We start from the raw sequence: 16,193 nt of genomic DNA, 5'->3' as shown, positions 1-16,193 counted from the left end.
GTGGGTAGTATTTCAAATTTTTTGTACAGAAGGACTTATTTAACCATTATTTTATGTAAAGTTGATAAGCGCCGCACGTCAAGTGAAGATTATGAAGTTTTGTTTGGGAACACGAGGGCAAGGCGCCTTATTGCAATGCTAAAATATGCGAGAATTTTCCATTAGTAGGTTTATGATTGAAGGCCTCGCAGACGTTTGATGATTATCACATCCTTAAGTCCGTCTTAATTTTTCGTTTTCTCGTTTTCCTCTGTCTCCTTGAACTAATAATTCTCGTTTTGCCGGCATTAAAATGAGATGTTATATTTCCCTTTGATACCAATAGAGTAATGTTTAAAATCCTTGTTTTACATCCTTCAATTGCTATCCGCTGTCAGCTTAGCTAAGTTTTAGTCTCTCGAGAAAGTCTATATTCGTAAAACACCACTTAGATAGCAGAGGAGGTATAATTCTTAAAGGTGTATTTGTTTCAGTTTTTTCGTCTTTCATTTAGGGATGCCAAAAAAAGGAAAATATTGTAATTAAATGGAGGCTTAACACGAAAATTTCCCCTGGTAGACATAATGAATCATTAAGTTGAAAATTTCCTCTTTAAACAGATAAAACTTTCTCAACCTCGTTTCAGTTCGTCATGGAGACTAGGAAATTCGGCCCAGTTTCCAATGAAGACACCTAATGAATTGAACACTCTTTGTTTTGTTTTAATGATCATTCATTACACGTCTCTCAGTTGCGATGTCAATAATACAAATACGTCAGTGTGTGCCCAACCTATGGGTGAATTACAATTTTAAAAAATACCGGGAAAAAAACAGTGCTGTGACTCTTTGTCTTGTCATCCGCTATTTCAAATTAAGACAATAGCAGTTGCCACCTGCCACTTCTTAGTGGTTTCCGTGACACTTTCGTATACGAGATATAATTCTAGTCATGTCTTGGTATTAATATTGTCTGAATTTATAAAGAAAATAAGGACCCAGCTGGTCAAGTCAGTGCCAACAAACCCAAGGAATAATGTGTTTAGAAACTCACGCCTAGTTTGGTCTCTGTTTTCTTCCTTCCTTTCACGAGACGGTGATCCTAAAAATGCCGAATTCATATCCTAAACTTCGAAAGAAAACTGTAGCTAAATTGTTCTGGAGAATGGTTTTTCTTGCACCAGCGGTTGGTGAGTATTAAAAAGTAATATAGTAACCTTTAAATATGTACACTTTAAAAAAACTCGATGTGTTAAGAAGGCTTTTGGTTGCATGTTGTACAATCAATTGCGCTTTTTTTCTCGACGGAGCTCTTTAAAGCTCTCTTAAGAGCTTTTTAAAGAGAAAGTACGGTCTAGAAAATTTTACTTTTGTTGAAAGAAGTTTTCCTCAGGAATTCGAATTCGTTTTGTCCAGTTCGGAACGGAACTCAGACAAATGCAGTTAAAACAAACAAATTCTACTTCGCCAAGCACTGAGGCGTCATTTATGATAAGATCGATATCATAAGCCAACAATGTTCGACAACAGGAGACTTCCTGACGCTCTTCATATAACGAGAGGCTTTGTTTATATATATGAAACAAACCTAGAACGGCAGATACCCTATATTTATTTTCCCAAAGTAGCTTGTATGGTAATTTTCTTAAAGGTCTATTTGCAATTAAATATTATGGTGAAGTTGGCCCTTCAAAAGATTACAACAACACTTTTAATAAAATAGCTGACAATAAACAGCCGCTGTCTTTCTTTTTCGGTTTGTATCAGGTTAACTTGCAAACAACTTAAGCGTTTTGTTTGCATGAGTTTTGTGAGAAAAAAAAAGTTTACTCTGTCGTTGCTTACTCATTTGACGGATAATCTTCAAGTCTCTCATTTCTCACTTGGTGAAAGCCAACAAGGGCTGTTTTGAAAACATTGGCCAGTAAACACACGGGTCCAAATAATCCGTGCTCAGTAATACAACGAAACCTGGTTCCTACAGTTTCAATAATAATTTACATCACAGAATTAGCGATGTAAAATAAATCCGTCGCCGGCGCTGCGCCGTTTTTTAGTAAAAACTAAAAAAAAAATGTCATTTTAGAAACAAGTATTTTATTTGAGAGGAATTAGTTATCTTCGATTCCAGATCGAGTTGATCATCAAGAGCAAGAGCACCATTCGCAATTTCCAAGACGTGAGCTCGTAGATGTTTCTCCTTTTATTTTTTACTGAGTTGCTTCGTCAATGGCGATTTCTTCTTCTTCTGAACACGAGCTATGTTAGGGCTAAAACATGATTGGACGTATTACAACGTCTGGAATAAGATCCATGTCGAGAATTGAGTCATTATCGCTCTCCTCGCTGCTGTTTTCTTAGTTTTTTATCCTTCTTAGTCGAGATTACAAACCTTGACCATTGCTACGTCATAACTACATCATAACAAATATGGCGGATTTAAACTTTGAAATCTCTAATTTTTTAAAAGTGATTTCAAGCAAGGAAAACACACAGCAAGTCAGGAACATTTGATTAAGGGAAACTTTTTCTAGCCCGTGCTTTCCCTTTGAAATATCAATAATAATAAAAAAAATTAATTAAAAAAAAAAAGATACCGAAAGGGTGACGTTTGGTAACTCTAGATCAATCCACTTTACCTCTTATCGACCAGAATCAGTTTGGAACTGTTTTGGTTGAAATATTCGGGTGTATAGTTCCGTCAAGCACCGATTATCTGTTCTATGCTTTGATAACATACGTATAGACGTGGACGATGGCTTCATGCGCTTCATGTGTTCAGAAATAAAGATTTTTTTTTCTAGGCAGCCATTTTAGGGGTTTCTCGCAATTTCCTTAAGGAATTTTTGTGTGTCTGGAACTTTCGATGGCATCCCGCATTCCTTCACGTAAAAAGGCTTAAAGCTACTGTGCGAACGAAAAGGACTTTTGCTCTGAAAGCCACCTTCAAACTGTGAAATGACAGGAAGTTTGGGCAAAAAGGTTCAACCAAGAGCCAACTTGCAGAGATTTTGCTGCATCAGAGCGTCGACAAACTTCGCGCAAGGTGCAGGTCACAAGAAGCAAATGACGAGTTAAAAAGTACTGCAGGACTCCCGCCATTCGCATGCGGTTTTAAATTTTTGAGATTAGCTCTGACTAGGATATGTTTTAACGAATTTCCTTTGCGATGTGATTCAGTGCGTTGCTTTTGAATAAGATGCCATTTTCCCATCAGTATGTTCTTGTAGGAAGATATTGCGTCATAAATAGCAATACTTTTTTTCTGTGTGCTATTGCCTATGTTTTTTGATGGCACTTTCTCTAGCAGGCGTGACACATATCTCTTCACATCTTCGTCAAGTATCCATTCCCTTCTTCTTTCCCCGCCCCTTCCCCACCCCTTTTGTTGCGGTATGGCTGTGAATTGGGGAATTATATCTTTTGGTTTTGTCTCCATTACAGCTGGTACGGCCATGCCAATTTCAGCACGAGGTATGTATTGTCTAGGCGAAAAAAAAAAGGGGAAATAAAAAATTATAAAGATTCAACACTGTTCAACTAGTTAACCTCTGCCGTCATGGGTTGAACAATAAATTATCTGTTGCTAAATAAATCTTAAGAAGCGACCTATTCCAAAAGATCACTGATATGTTATTGCTAGTAATTGTCCAAAAGAGGGGGGAAAGCAAACGAAAGGAGGTTTTGGCTTAGAAACCTTAGAAAGTAACATATTAAGTAGCGGGACCCATCCATAACAGTTAAGAAAAATATTCAGAAAAAGATACTAAGGCTTCTGAACATCCTACTATATATATATATATATATATTTTTTTTTTTTGTTTTTGTTTTTATTATATTATACAAACTCTCGATACCAACCACTCACTACTCCGTTCAGAGTGGAAAGTTAGAAGTGAGAAGTGGAAACTGATACAAAACAAACAAACACCCGCACCAACACAAACGCAAACCGAAACTGCAATGCGTTCCTTACTGGGTGGGAAAAGTAGCTGGGGTTGAATACGAGCAGTGAAACGATATTCGAGAAGTGGAAAGATGAAAAATCAAGCAGAAAAAAAAAAGGTCAAGCAAATAGTATACTTACAGAAAAAAATAAATTGAGAAAAAATACAAACAGTATGTTTATGAAGGAGATTTAAATGATTTAAAATGTCTCTAATTGATGTTTACGTTTATAACTCAGATGGGCACTGCTCCCGCCCCAATGATACAGTCGGACCCCCAGAGCTGAGCCGTTCGGACTATCAGCAGCAGGTTGAAGAAATATGTCAGGACTGGCATAGGATGAAATGTGGCAATGAGACACCTAGATATATTGACAGCGACTGTTGTATCTCTTGGTGTGAGCAGTTGACTTCTTTTTTCAGTCAGGCGTCTTCTTGGAAAGATCACTGTTTTAAAATGTGGAGATGCAGAAAAAATGAAAAAGCTCGCATGAAGTTTTCTATGATATTGACAAATACAACCGACTCGTCGTGTTTGGGCAGAATCAAAGTGAAACAGTGCGGGAAACTGAAGTTTCCTGCCATCAAGCTAACACCATCAAGCGAGGTAGGTGTGATTGATTTTCTTGTAACATTTTTAATGCCTATTGTTGTTGGTCCTCCAATTCCACCCTTTAGAGAATGTTAAACCTGTCCCCCTCCTAACCCCGGACCGCGTAGTTATCGATATAAGTTCGACAATCACGCAGATCACGCAAAGCTCGAAATGTAATCGCGAGCACTTTCTTTCTTAAGTTATCAGTATTTCCTGTGTTATTTATATTCTTGTACTCAGTGCTCCATATTATCTTCGTAACACTTTACTAAGAAACCACTAGCAATAGCTTATAAATAGAAGAGTTCGATCGAGTCATCATAAAATTAAACTCCTCTTAAGTTTACTGCTGGTGCCTTGGTTAATGAAAGCTCAATTTTCCTCAGATTGTGTAACCCATGAATTTATTGATTCCTTTAAGAGCTAGGCTACTAAAAGTTTTGTCTAAACGAACTACTAACTCAGTCCCCAGGAAGGAAACTTGTTGACACCATTCTAAAAGAAGTGATGAGCTCTTCTGGAAATAAAGTAACGCAAGAAAAAATGGAACGCACTTTCCTCACTGTCACTGATTTGGAGGAGTTCATTGGGAATTATGCTCAAAATCGCCTTAATCAAACCGTAACTAAGATTGACATCCGTGGTAAACATGCAGGTGAGTAGATCTTAAAAGCTGATTTGGAAGTTTTCTTGATTTCTAATTCGGAGTTCAGGATGAATACATGCATCATTCGTGGCAGATTTTCGAAACATTTGCAAACACTACTACTTATTCGACGTTTTGGGTGTAAACTTTGTCTGTAGCAACCCTTTATCGAATCATTTCGCGACACATGAACTGTCTTGGACCTCTTTTAAGGCAGTTTATAACAGGAAATTCCTATCGCTCGTCAGTAATCTGCGATTCCAACAACTCTTTCTATTTTGCGTATGTTCTTTAATATCGTCATAGTTATGAATAACTGATAAAAGAGCGGAAAAATGGATAAAATGAATAAATAAATTATGGAAATAAAAATAAGAAACCATTTGAATTCACTGCAGTGATATGTTTTTTTTAATTTAAAAATGGTGACCAGCACTTTATCTGACAATTGAACAGAGAACACTCCTTTGACTTACAAACTACTTGCAGTTAATACTTCTAAGTGATGGTTTCCAGCATTTTAGTCTTAAAACTTTTGAGGACGATGACTTGAGACTGCTACGAAAGCATCTGCATTTATTTCGGCCCTAACTTAATATAAGTCGCGGTTTTGAATTTAGATATTTTGGTCAGGAAGATTTTCCACAAAAATGAGACTGGAGTACAATTTGAGGATGATAAAGGAGAAAACTATGTCAGCCTTCCAGTTGCAGGCTTGGATAAAGGTTGGAGAGCTATATCTTTTAATTTTTTTTTTTTTTACATAGAAAATAATATATTTTGGTCGTATTATTCAAACTATTCTAGCGATTATCACTGTTATTGGTTAAAGGGGAACTGGGTTTCAAGTTATAACGAACATTTAATCCGAATGGCTGATATCTTAATCCAGTTGCTTTCGTTTTTTTTACCTGTTTATGTGTCCTTTGGTCGAAATATATCAATCTTATTACAAAGTTGGACATGCCAATGAAACACACCGGTAAACTTGCAGGGTCTTTAAACCGTGATAACTTGTCCTTTTTTCGCAATATTCTCGTAGCATTAAAATTGTTCTCATTATTACATCTTAGGATCAGTTGTACTTTGTGTCATTTACAAAGATCTCCATGAGGTATTCCAAACAGGCCAGACTGACTCTGCTCCTGTAAATAAAATCAGGTTTGCTAAAACTTAGTATTACATTTAGTATCTTTCATCTCAAATAAATCTACTTTGGTGTGCTAATAACCTACATTATAGGCCATGTTCATAAGTTTCCTCGACCTCGACTTGGGTTTCTCGTTTATTTTAGTTTCTTTCGTCTTGATTCTGTTTTCCTGCCTTTTTATTAAATTTTCTTTGTTTATTTTGTCGGTCTGTTTGTTGGTTAAATTATTATTATTTTTTTTTTCTCGTTTGTCTATCAACAGTAATATCCTGTCTGCAACGATATGGCCGAAGAACCACACTCTCCGGAAGAATGTTACGTTGAGATTTCGAAACCTAGCGGTAAGTTACAATTTATCAAGAGAGAGTTGCATCTGAATTCGTAACTTTATCTTTTGTTTTGATTTGATCTAATTTGTTTCTTCTTCTTCTTCTTCTTCTTCTTCTTCTTCTTCTTCTTATTATTATTATTATTATTATCATAAATATTATCATCATCACTATTATCTTTACTATTATCATTTCTATTGCTATTATTATTAATAACATTATCATCGCATCAAGTCAAGGTCCTTTCTAAACATTATTTACATGTATCTAAAGTGATAAGGAGGGCTCTGAAAAATTCCGGCGAGAGCACTCTCACCTCCACATCAGCCATCGAGTCGCTGTACTAGGTAATAATAACGGTACTTTACGGTTTTAGGATGCACCGAAGAGAAGCTGCGTGTTTTGGAATACTTCAAAAAACAGGTAAACAGCTTTGAATAAAATTAATAGATCATAGCAGCTACGAACACTACTGTACTAGTAGTTGAAAATAGGAACTGAAAAGAATTCAGGCCCCTATGGGATTTGAACCCACGACCTCTGCGATACCGGTGCAGCGCTCTACCAACTGAGCTAACTAACGAACTGAGAGCTGGTCAATGTGTTGGATCCAAATAAACCATCCAAGTGATGAATGATGATTTTAGATATATGAAATTTATATATTTGCATTGCGATCAAGAACGAAAATTAAGAGATCCTTGCAGCTAAGAACACTACTGAACTGTTAGTTGAAAATTGTTGGTAGAGCGCTGCACCGGTATCGCAGAGGTAATGGGTTCAAATCCCTTGCGGGCCTAACTTTTTTTTCAGGTCCTATTTTCTGGTACATCACACAGTGTGGTCACCTCTTAATCCTTTTTTTCTCCTTCTCAGGCTTCCGCGTGCTCAGCGGTCTATAAAGCTGGCAGTTTTTTGGTTTTTTTTTTGTTCATTTGGAATCTAAAGATCAGAGAAAATTTTGGATAATCAGACAACTTTCATAACTCAACTTTCTGTGCCATCACACCACATGTTACATGGATTCCTTCCTTTTTCTTGCGAACAGTATCTTATTTATCTCAAGATCATCCATCTATCGAGACATTTGGTATTAATGAACTAATTTCATTATTTCCTTCTGATTCTGAGAGTTTTCTGCTGTCATTCTAGTTGGTCAGGACAAGGGTGTCTCCTAACATCGAGGAACGAAATTTATACCGAGTGCAGTTGCAATCATTTGACTCACTTTGCAGTTCTTATGCAGTTTGACTGGGGAACCAGCATTAACTTTATAAGTAAGGTAGGAATATTGATAAGCATATACATGCATTGATTTCAGAAAGAACTTAGACTACACAGCATTGGGTTAAATGGTGTGTAGCCCTCTTCCGTTACCGGTATTGAATCACTGTTTTTGCATTCATTTTTAAGACTGACGAAACAGCGCTGGAAATTCTTACATATGTGGGCTTATCTTTTTCTCTGGTTGGAATCACTTTAACAATCATCAGTTATGCTGTTCTTACGTAAGTACATGACATAGTTCCACCCAAGAATTCCAAAGCAAGCTGAGCATGTAGACCAACAAGAGATTATAGCAGTTTAAATGTGTAAAGTTTAGATTTATTTAAGCAGCCAAGTAGAATCATAAAAATATAATCAGACTTTGTATAAAATGAGAATTGAACTGATGTAGAATAAAATCAGTTGTTTATTTTTGATTAGAGACATGAGGAGACCTTTATCTCAGATTCGAGTGAGTCTAATCGCTTCACTTGGTGCAGGTCAAATAACCTTCCTAACTGGAAGTGGTGCTGTTGAGAACAAGGTAAGAAGAGAAGAATCTCTTTCAGTAAATCTTTATGACCTTAATCCAAATCTTAACTCAACTTTTTCATTCCTGTGCAGTCTGCCTGTGTTACAGTAGCAGCTTTTGTGCAATATTTCCTAATGGCCGCTTTCTGCTGGATGTTGATGGAGGGAGTTTATTTCTACCTGTCTGTTGTAAAAGTTTACAATATCAACGACAAGATGAAGGTTTCACATGGATTTTCATGGGGTAACTACGAATTAAAAACCCATTCTCTATTTGATAATCTTTTGAAAAGTAAGACATTAATTACCATGAACATTACCATCGCCATTACCATCGCCATTATCATCTTAGACATCATCATTTGACTCTGTTGTCACTTCGAATTTCGAGTCCACAGGTCTACCCGCTGTCGTTGTTTCCATATCGCTGGGCATTGCAGCAGGAACCGGGCCAGGGATTGAAAGCTATATCAGTGAAAATTTGTAAGAATTGAATGATTTTTTCCTCGTGTGATTTCCCTGTCACGAATCCTCGTTTTATGTTGTACTTTGTTTGTTTGTTTGTTTTTTGGTTTAATTGATTGGTTTGTGGCTGCTGTTGTTGTTGTTTTGTTATTTCTTTGTTGCCTTTTATTACTAGTCATCAAACCCGATATGGAGGGTACTGCGTACATGCATGCGCAAAAAAATTATTAATTAATTGATAATTTATCAAAGTTTCGGATACTTAATTTTTTATTCAGCTGCTGGATGTCATCCTCTAACGGCAAGATCTGGATATTTGTTGTATTCGTTGTACTGATCGAGTTGGTAGGTTAAATTCTTAAAATTTTTTCGTTCCCCTCTTTCACGCTTTGCCTTCGGTTATCGTTGCATCGTGATCATTTTTTTCGCTCGCCGCTTTTTTAATCTAGACTCTAATAGTAGACTCTAATCAATAGTTGCCAACGAAAGCTGAAATATGTATGAAATATAAATTTTGCTTGAAGTGACCTTATTGTAGGAAGATCCCGTCAGCGGTTACCGCGAAAGATTTTCAGATCGAGTAGTCCTGGCTCGAGTCTCTCCTGGGTTGTTGTTTTGTGTTGTTAGGCGAAACATTTTGCTTTCACAATGGTTCTCTCCCTCTCCTCCAAGCTTTATGGATATTTACCAACCAATGGTCAAGGAAACCTGGGAAATGTCTGGTGGAATGACGAGGAGGGGAAGGGTTCAACTTTTGACGAACATCCAATGAGGCCACTAGGAGAACTTAGCTCAAGTGCAAACTTCTCTTTTCCTTTGTATAGTTAGATTGTTTTTTGTTTTGTCTCGTTTTCTTCTGTTCTCAGTTAAACACATTGATACTGGTGCGAGTTATCAAGGAGATGACAAACATGCAGCATGCAAAAGACAAAATCAGTGAACAAATGAGGTAAGTATTTTTGTGACGTCAGTAGAAGATGCATCTAAGCCCTTAGCCTCTTACTTTGCTATGTTACACGAATAATGCCAATTCACAACAAGTTGATTTTCTCTTTTTTTCATGATTTTATAGACTTGATGTCAGGGCATGCGTGTTGATGATTCCTTTGCTTGGGATCACGTGGCTATTTGGCCTTCTGTCGCCCCTGCAGAAAGCGTTTGCCTACATTTTCATAATGTCCAACTCCATTCAGGTAAACTAAATACACCTTTTAGTGAATGAAATCCGTGCTCATACAGTATGAAGGTGAACGGGCGGTTGGTGGATTCACCACTGATTTAAGAATGAATCTTGACAAAGGTAAAAGTCGGTGCTGAAAGTGCACCTCATTTTAGGGTACAAGTTCACCCAGCCCATGTCTACTAAGAATTTGTCTCTCCTGACATAAAAACAACTTTCGAATTATCCCATTAAGACATACTTGGAAAACACACGCTACGTGGCTGATGAACTTTTAACAGTTACAGCATTCTTTAGTGAACAGTGTTGAACCCTTTAACTCCCAAGATATTATTAGTAATTCTCCTTACTGTCTCCTCTACAATTCTTCTGATTTTACTTCCGATGATTTGGTATAAGATCAGCTTTTAATCCCCTTATTGATACTTTTCTTGATTCTCATCACTCGTCTTCCTGATTTTGTATTGATATTGTAAGAATTTCTGTCTCGGTCACTCATGGGAATTAAAGGGTTGAAAAAGACACAAAAAAGGGAATCAGGTCATGATTCTAAGATTTGTCGATAAAAACAAAGACCCTCTTTACAATTATATAAAAAAGTGAAACTGAGTCTTCTGGAGTAAAAACCAAACCTTAATACAATAAAACACATATCTATTTTGCATCAATGATCACAATTTTGCTTATTGAGACTAAATCGATTTAGGACATGACATTAAAGGCCTCCCAATCGAATACCCGAGATGACAAAAGTTTTCTTTATCTAATTGTATTCCTCTCGATATTCCTGAATCGTGTGAAAAGTACCGCGTAAAAGCAAGAAGTTGTACTAACCCTGCCTTACAAGTTTACCAGGTGGTAAACTTAGTGTAATACAGAGACAAAGTAGAGAACCTGTGATTAATAGCAGTATAGGTTTGGACATTTTTGCTGCCCAGCAATATTTAATACTAAGAGGTTTAGGGTTAAGGGAGCTTGTATGGAAGCACTTTGAATCTACTAAAGGTGTTAATGTGATTTCTGAAATTGCCATTTAACAGGGCTTCATAATATTCCTCCTTCACTGTGTGAGAAACTCAGAGGTATGTTATTAAATTTTATTTTGAAGTCTCTTTATAAGCTTTAGATTTTTTGCAAGGCTTCCACTTTGAAATAAGAAGTTAAATTCTATGACTGTATAAATGCAAAGCACATAGAGTTGTACAGTTCTTGAGATCGTTTTGATATCAACTTATTCATGCAGATTAGATCTCGCTTCAAAAGAAGGATCACTGGTGTCACCCCAACTGCAGATGAAGTAACGGGTGCTAAGCGAGCTTCGCAAGTAAATGAAAGTATCAACGTGGATTGCCAAGAAAAATGAATGTCCAGCCTCGCAATAACCATGAAAGTGGCATTGAAATATATCAAATCTGAGTAGTCCAGGTAGTGTTGTTCCTTAGCTCAGATTTGTGTATATCTTGAATTAAGTTCGATAAGAAAATTCTAGAGAAGGTATAGATAACCAGCTTAAGAAGGCTCAAGAAACATAACCCACAACCGAGAAGAAAAAAACATTATGGAGACCAATAATGGTAATCAAGATATTATTACTGTCAATAGAGGCAAGAATTAATCAATAACAAACCAAGAAACAAATAAAAACAAAAACAAATAAAAACTATTCATAGTGTTTTCTCTCGGCAGTCTCGTTTTTACTCGTGTTATTGTTTCAGAATTTTTCCCCTGAGAGTGGCGGTTGAGAAATGGAACTTAATCCATTCAAAAAGCTTTCTCAATTTGTCATATGTCCAAAAATTCATTCAAAAGTACATAATTAATAACATTTTAATGAGGAGCATGTAATGTCTCGATCGAATGTTTTCGCGGTATAACAGAGAGAAACTTCAAATAATCTCGGTGTAAGCCTTTTGTTGTCAATAAATGAGCAATCAACCCTCCTTACCTTTTATATTCTTGTGGTCTTAATTTTACATGTTAAAATACCAACAAAAGCAACAACAGTGCTACCTTGTAGCAATTCTCAGAGGAACAGAAACTGAAGCATAAAATCGTCATTTTATTATAATTTACTTCTAGGTAGCCTTAGAGGAATAAGATAAATTCTTGGTATTTATTTTCTTTCGCTTCTGGTTATTTGAAGTTGTCCAGAGTTGAATGGCTTTCGATTCAGAAGGAATAAAACTGGCAAAAAGGTAATGCTATCTCTTCACACGCAGATCCATACTGAAACACAAGATACAGATATTCCTGCAACAAATTATGGAGAATTGTTTATATTTTATTGGCGAATTTGATTCCCCTGATAACTGATACCAAGGTCGATCGAGTGTTTCACCATAAATAGCCCGGGATTTTTGGGACAACATCCTCCTCCAACTTGTACTTCCCGGGTGTTCGAAGCATCTCGGACCTAAGGTCCCGTTCATAATAATGTCGTTCGAAATGTTGATAACAACGCGTGAGTCTTTCGTGACGGTGAAATTTGCCTGAGAAATTTTTTTGCCAGCCATTTTCTTTTGAAGATTTTGGTATGAGGCCGACACTATTGTAGTCAATAGCATTTGTGTGTGAAAACATTTGTGGCTTCTGAAACACTTAAGTTAAACGACTTCATCTCTTTAGGCATATATAATGAATGGATGAATCATGCAAGGTCGTAACTGCGAGCTGAGCACGGCTCCAGTTTTTCGGAGAAACTTCTCTTCGTTTTTAGAACATTTATAATAAGATAATTCATTTTACCGACCGAGAGAAAACTGACAGATTTACAAGTCGTTCCAGTCCACAATCGCGACAACCGCACTTCATCAGCAACTCCACCCACTGGTGTCCCTTGGTAAACCATCCAATCAACTGAATGTTGTGCCGCGTAGCACTGGGAACGCAAATGGTGAAACAGAGAATTAACTCTGAAGTGTAAATTAAAGTGCTATTTAAACCCATGAATAACCCACCGGGCGTTAGCCCTAATAAAGGGAAACAGGGAACCACACGAGGCAAAGAAAAAATCTTTTGACCTCGGTGGGAATCGAACCCACGACCTCCGGATTTGATCTACCGTTACTCTGCCGACTGAGCTACGAGGTCGCACAGAGAAAGTCGGGGACGATTTAGGATGGTGAATCGCGGCGAAGAGAAAGTAAGGGTACATATGAATGTTGTGCCGCGTAGCACTGGGAACACAAATGGTGAAACAGAGAATTAACTCTGAAGTGTAAATTAAAGTGCTATTTAAACCCATGAATAACCTGTCACATTAGCATTTGCGTGTCTTTCGTTGTAAACGGCCGCCATCATACATGCAGTAAATCTATCGTAGTTGACATTTTCAACCCAGGACACAACGGCATCGTATACATAAGATTTGTCACTAGTTTCAATATGATTAACCGTGACCTGAACTCCGAGGGCTTTGTCAGGATAAAACACAAATGGCCTGAGGCAAATGACTTCACAATGGAAATAACCAAGGGAGGGGATTTGCGGCATGTGTTGACGACCTCTCTAAAAAGGAAATCCTAGAAAAAATGAATTCAAAAATACTTCGCGTAATCTGAATTCACTTTTGTCTAATTTAAAGCTATTTTCCCAACCATCTCTATCACTTACTGAAATCACAAGATAAGGCCATTGTTTCCAAAAGCGCCCCTATAACATAAAGCGTTGTTAACAAGAGGACAATGTCACTTCTGCTGGCGCTAAAACTGCTTCTGTACCACAGACACCAAAACGAAAATCGGACATTATTGCTGACACCAGTCGAAATGACAACCAGCAGCATGATAACCATGAAAACCAAGATTTGCTTTGAACACCGATGGTGCCATTAGCACTGACACTGACAATAACAATGACACTTTCGCTCTTATTTTCTCTGCAGGTGTTTGGAGACGGATTTTCTGACAAAGAAAGTTCTAGGAAGCAAGTATTTATTCAAAATAACTCACCTTCACAGTTACCAGGGTGCTGTACAGTGTAGTTAAGTCGAAGAATACACATTTCCTGTTGAAACAGACATACACTTTCATATGTTGTGTAGAGAGGCAGTGTCTCTACTGCGTGATCAAGGACAACTGAATATTTTGATATGCGTTGAACTGTATTATTATTCCATGTAAATTGGCAAGCAAACTTCCATCACGCCGAGCGAATGAACTAGAACGAACAAATAAACTAGCTAACCAACGATTAACCAACGAACGACTCTCTGAAATTAGGAAATAATACGGCGAACAAAGAAACTAACAAACAAAATAGATAGATATACGATGTACTTACAAGTTTTTCGTGCCTGGATCATGGAGAAACCGAATAAGCTCGAAAACACAAATGAAAAAAAAAATGCCATGTGCTTTTATCAAACACAGCATCTCAAAATACAGAAAACAGACAACGAGACCAGCGGCTTAGTGTATTTAAGCTGCCCTAAAGTGTTCTGCTTGAAGCCAACATGTTGAACCGTTTGATGAGCAGAAAGGTTCTTGGTATGAACGAGAACTCTTTACAGAGACGCATCTAACATCATGAGGCCCGAAAGCTTTGCACAAACAGTAATAATGGCAACCTATATTGGCAACTCCCGTCCCACTTGTTCAAGTACTAAGAGAGTATAAGTGTTTTGGAAAAAGGTATCCAAATGTTGTATTCAGCGTTTGACTTAAGTATTTTAAACATGATTTTAACTATGTCAATGAACTTACCTGAGCCCTGTTTGTAGCTAACTGCGTTTTGTAACCAGCATCCTAACGGCATTGCCGTTAGGTATCAAGTCGGAAGGAAAAAACGATCAGAGAATAAGATATTAGCCTTAAGTTAAGAATTACAGCTACGCTCCACAGAGTTATAATTTGATTGACGTGCAGTAGCTAAAACTTGTGCAAATACCTCGTTTTTCAAAACAGTGAAAACTTAGTCTTCTTGAAATTAGCATGAAAATTAGTATGAAAATAACCATGACACTTTCTGCTCACCTCCAGTCACCATGTAGTCAACGGTGATGACGTCCTTATTGTTGGAATCGCTGTTAAACGTTTTGACACAAATCTGAACTTTCATTCAATCTGGATAAATATGACTTACTTGACAGAAGGCGTAAATATGCTGCGGAGATGGCAAGTTGTATACTGCTCAAAAATTTTCCATGAACAGCCCTTATAAAACTCGGGGTCGCCTACTATTTTTAAGTTTTTGTTTGGACCATCGAAGATCTTGGCTTCTCTCAAACAAATCTTAAAGCTTTCTGCTTTCAAGTCCTCGACCCACAAGGCCATGGCATCCTGAGTTCGGTTAGTAACACCATGAGCGACAGTCACGAAAATGGTTGGAGGAGATGAAAAACGCTGAAACATAAGAGGATGCGTTGCACATTTTAAGGCCTTGCCGACAGACTTAAGGGTAAGAAGTTCAAAAGGAATAAATCAAACCATATTTAAACATTTGTAGGAAACATCACGACAAACGATAATAGTAATAATAATGACGATAAAATAATGATGATAATAATAATAATTATAATAATAATAAATTTTAAACTAAGTAAATGTATGAATAAATTAAATGGGGTTCTGTGAGGCTATGGATTAAACAGCAATCCAATACTGTTCGAGCTGTCGCCAAACTCCACAACGCAAACTGTGAATCCACTTTCAATAACATTGTCAACCCAGATCGCGCAACCATTACGAGGATTTTGGCTCCTCTCTGTATGGCCAACGGAGTAAAGATACCTTTACTTTCTGTCGACCATAGAAATGATACTGAAAGGAGATTTCTTGCAAGTGAACAGGCCTGGTGTGGTAGTAGTAACTAATTTTCTTTCCGACCTTGAAACCAAGAGCTGTTAAGAAATAAATAAAGACGCGTTCAAATACTAGATATTATTATTTGCAGTTGTCCAAGAATTATAATGGAACCTCTATTTGCGATCCGGTAAACTGTTCTATTTCTTTTGAGTGCGCCCCTCCCTCGTTCCTCTCCCTCTTTATTTTCTTCTAACCCGCGTTGTTAACAGTGTAAAATAGATATTTCACGTCAATAATCCCCTTTCAGCCATTTTATGGCTATATAGATGAAAACCGTATCGACATAACATCACTTGCTGGAG

General features: G+C 37.2%; 2 protein-coding genes across 2 annotated transcripts in view; one reads left to right on the top strand and one right to left on the bottom strand.

Moving 5' to 3' along the window:
- The window catches only part of LOC149051380 (adhesion G protein-coupled receptor E3-like), a 494,984-nt gene that overhangs the window by 343,197 nt on the left and 135,594 nt on the right, over window positions 1-16,193 (bottom strand). The gene's annotated exons all lie outside the window — the stretch shown is intronic.
- Window positions 866-11,060, top strand: LOC113683173 (adhesion G protein-coupled receptor L4). The gene is made up of 16 exons (XM_089186739.1): window positions 866-1,168; window positions 3,423-3,452; window positions 4,165-4,532; window positions 4,986-5,175; window positions 5,787-5,891; window positions 6,240-6,327; window positions 6,579-6,657; window positions 7,022-7,068; window positions 7,798-7,927; window positions 8,059-8,153; window positions 8,353-8,455; window positions 8,536-8,686; window positions 8,841-8,925; window positions 9,186-9,252; window positions 9,774-9,856; window positions 9,980-11,060. Exons 1-16 carry the CDS (start codon window positions 1,087-1,089, stop codon window positions 10,107-10,109), a joined length of 1,833 nt encoding a protein of 610 aa, XP_089042865.1. The 5' UTR covers window positions 866-1,086; the 3' UTR covers window positions 10,110-11,060.

This window comes from Pocillopora damicornis, chromosome 1 (assembly GCF_964200805.1).
Source record: "Pocillopora damicornis chromosome 1, jaPocDami1.2, whole genome shotgun sequence".
NCBI classification, from domain to species: Eukaryota; Metazoa; Cnidaria; class Anthozoa; order Scleractinia; family Pocilloporidae; genus Pocillopora; species Pocillopora damicornis.
This window is presented reverse-complemented; position numbering and strand designations above follow the sequence as displayed.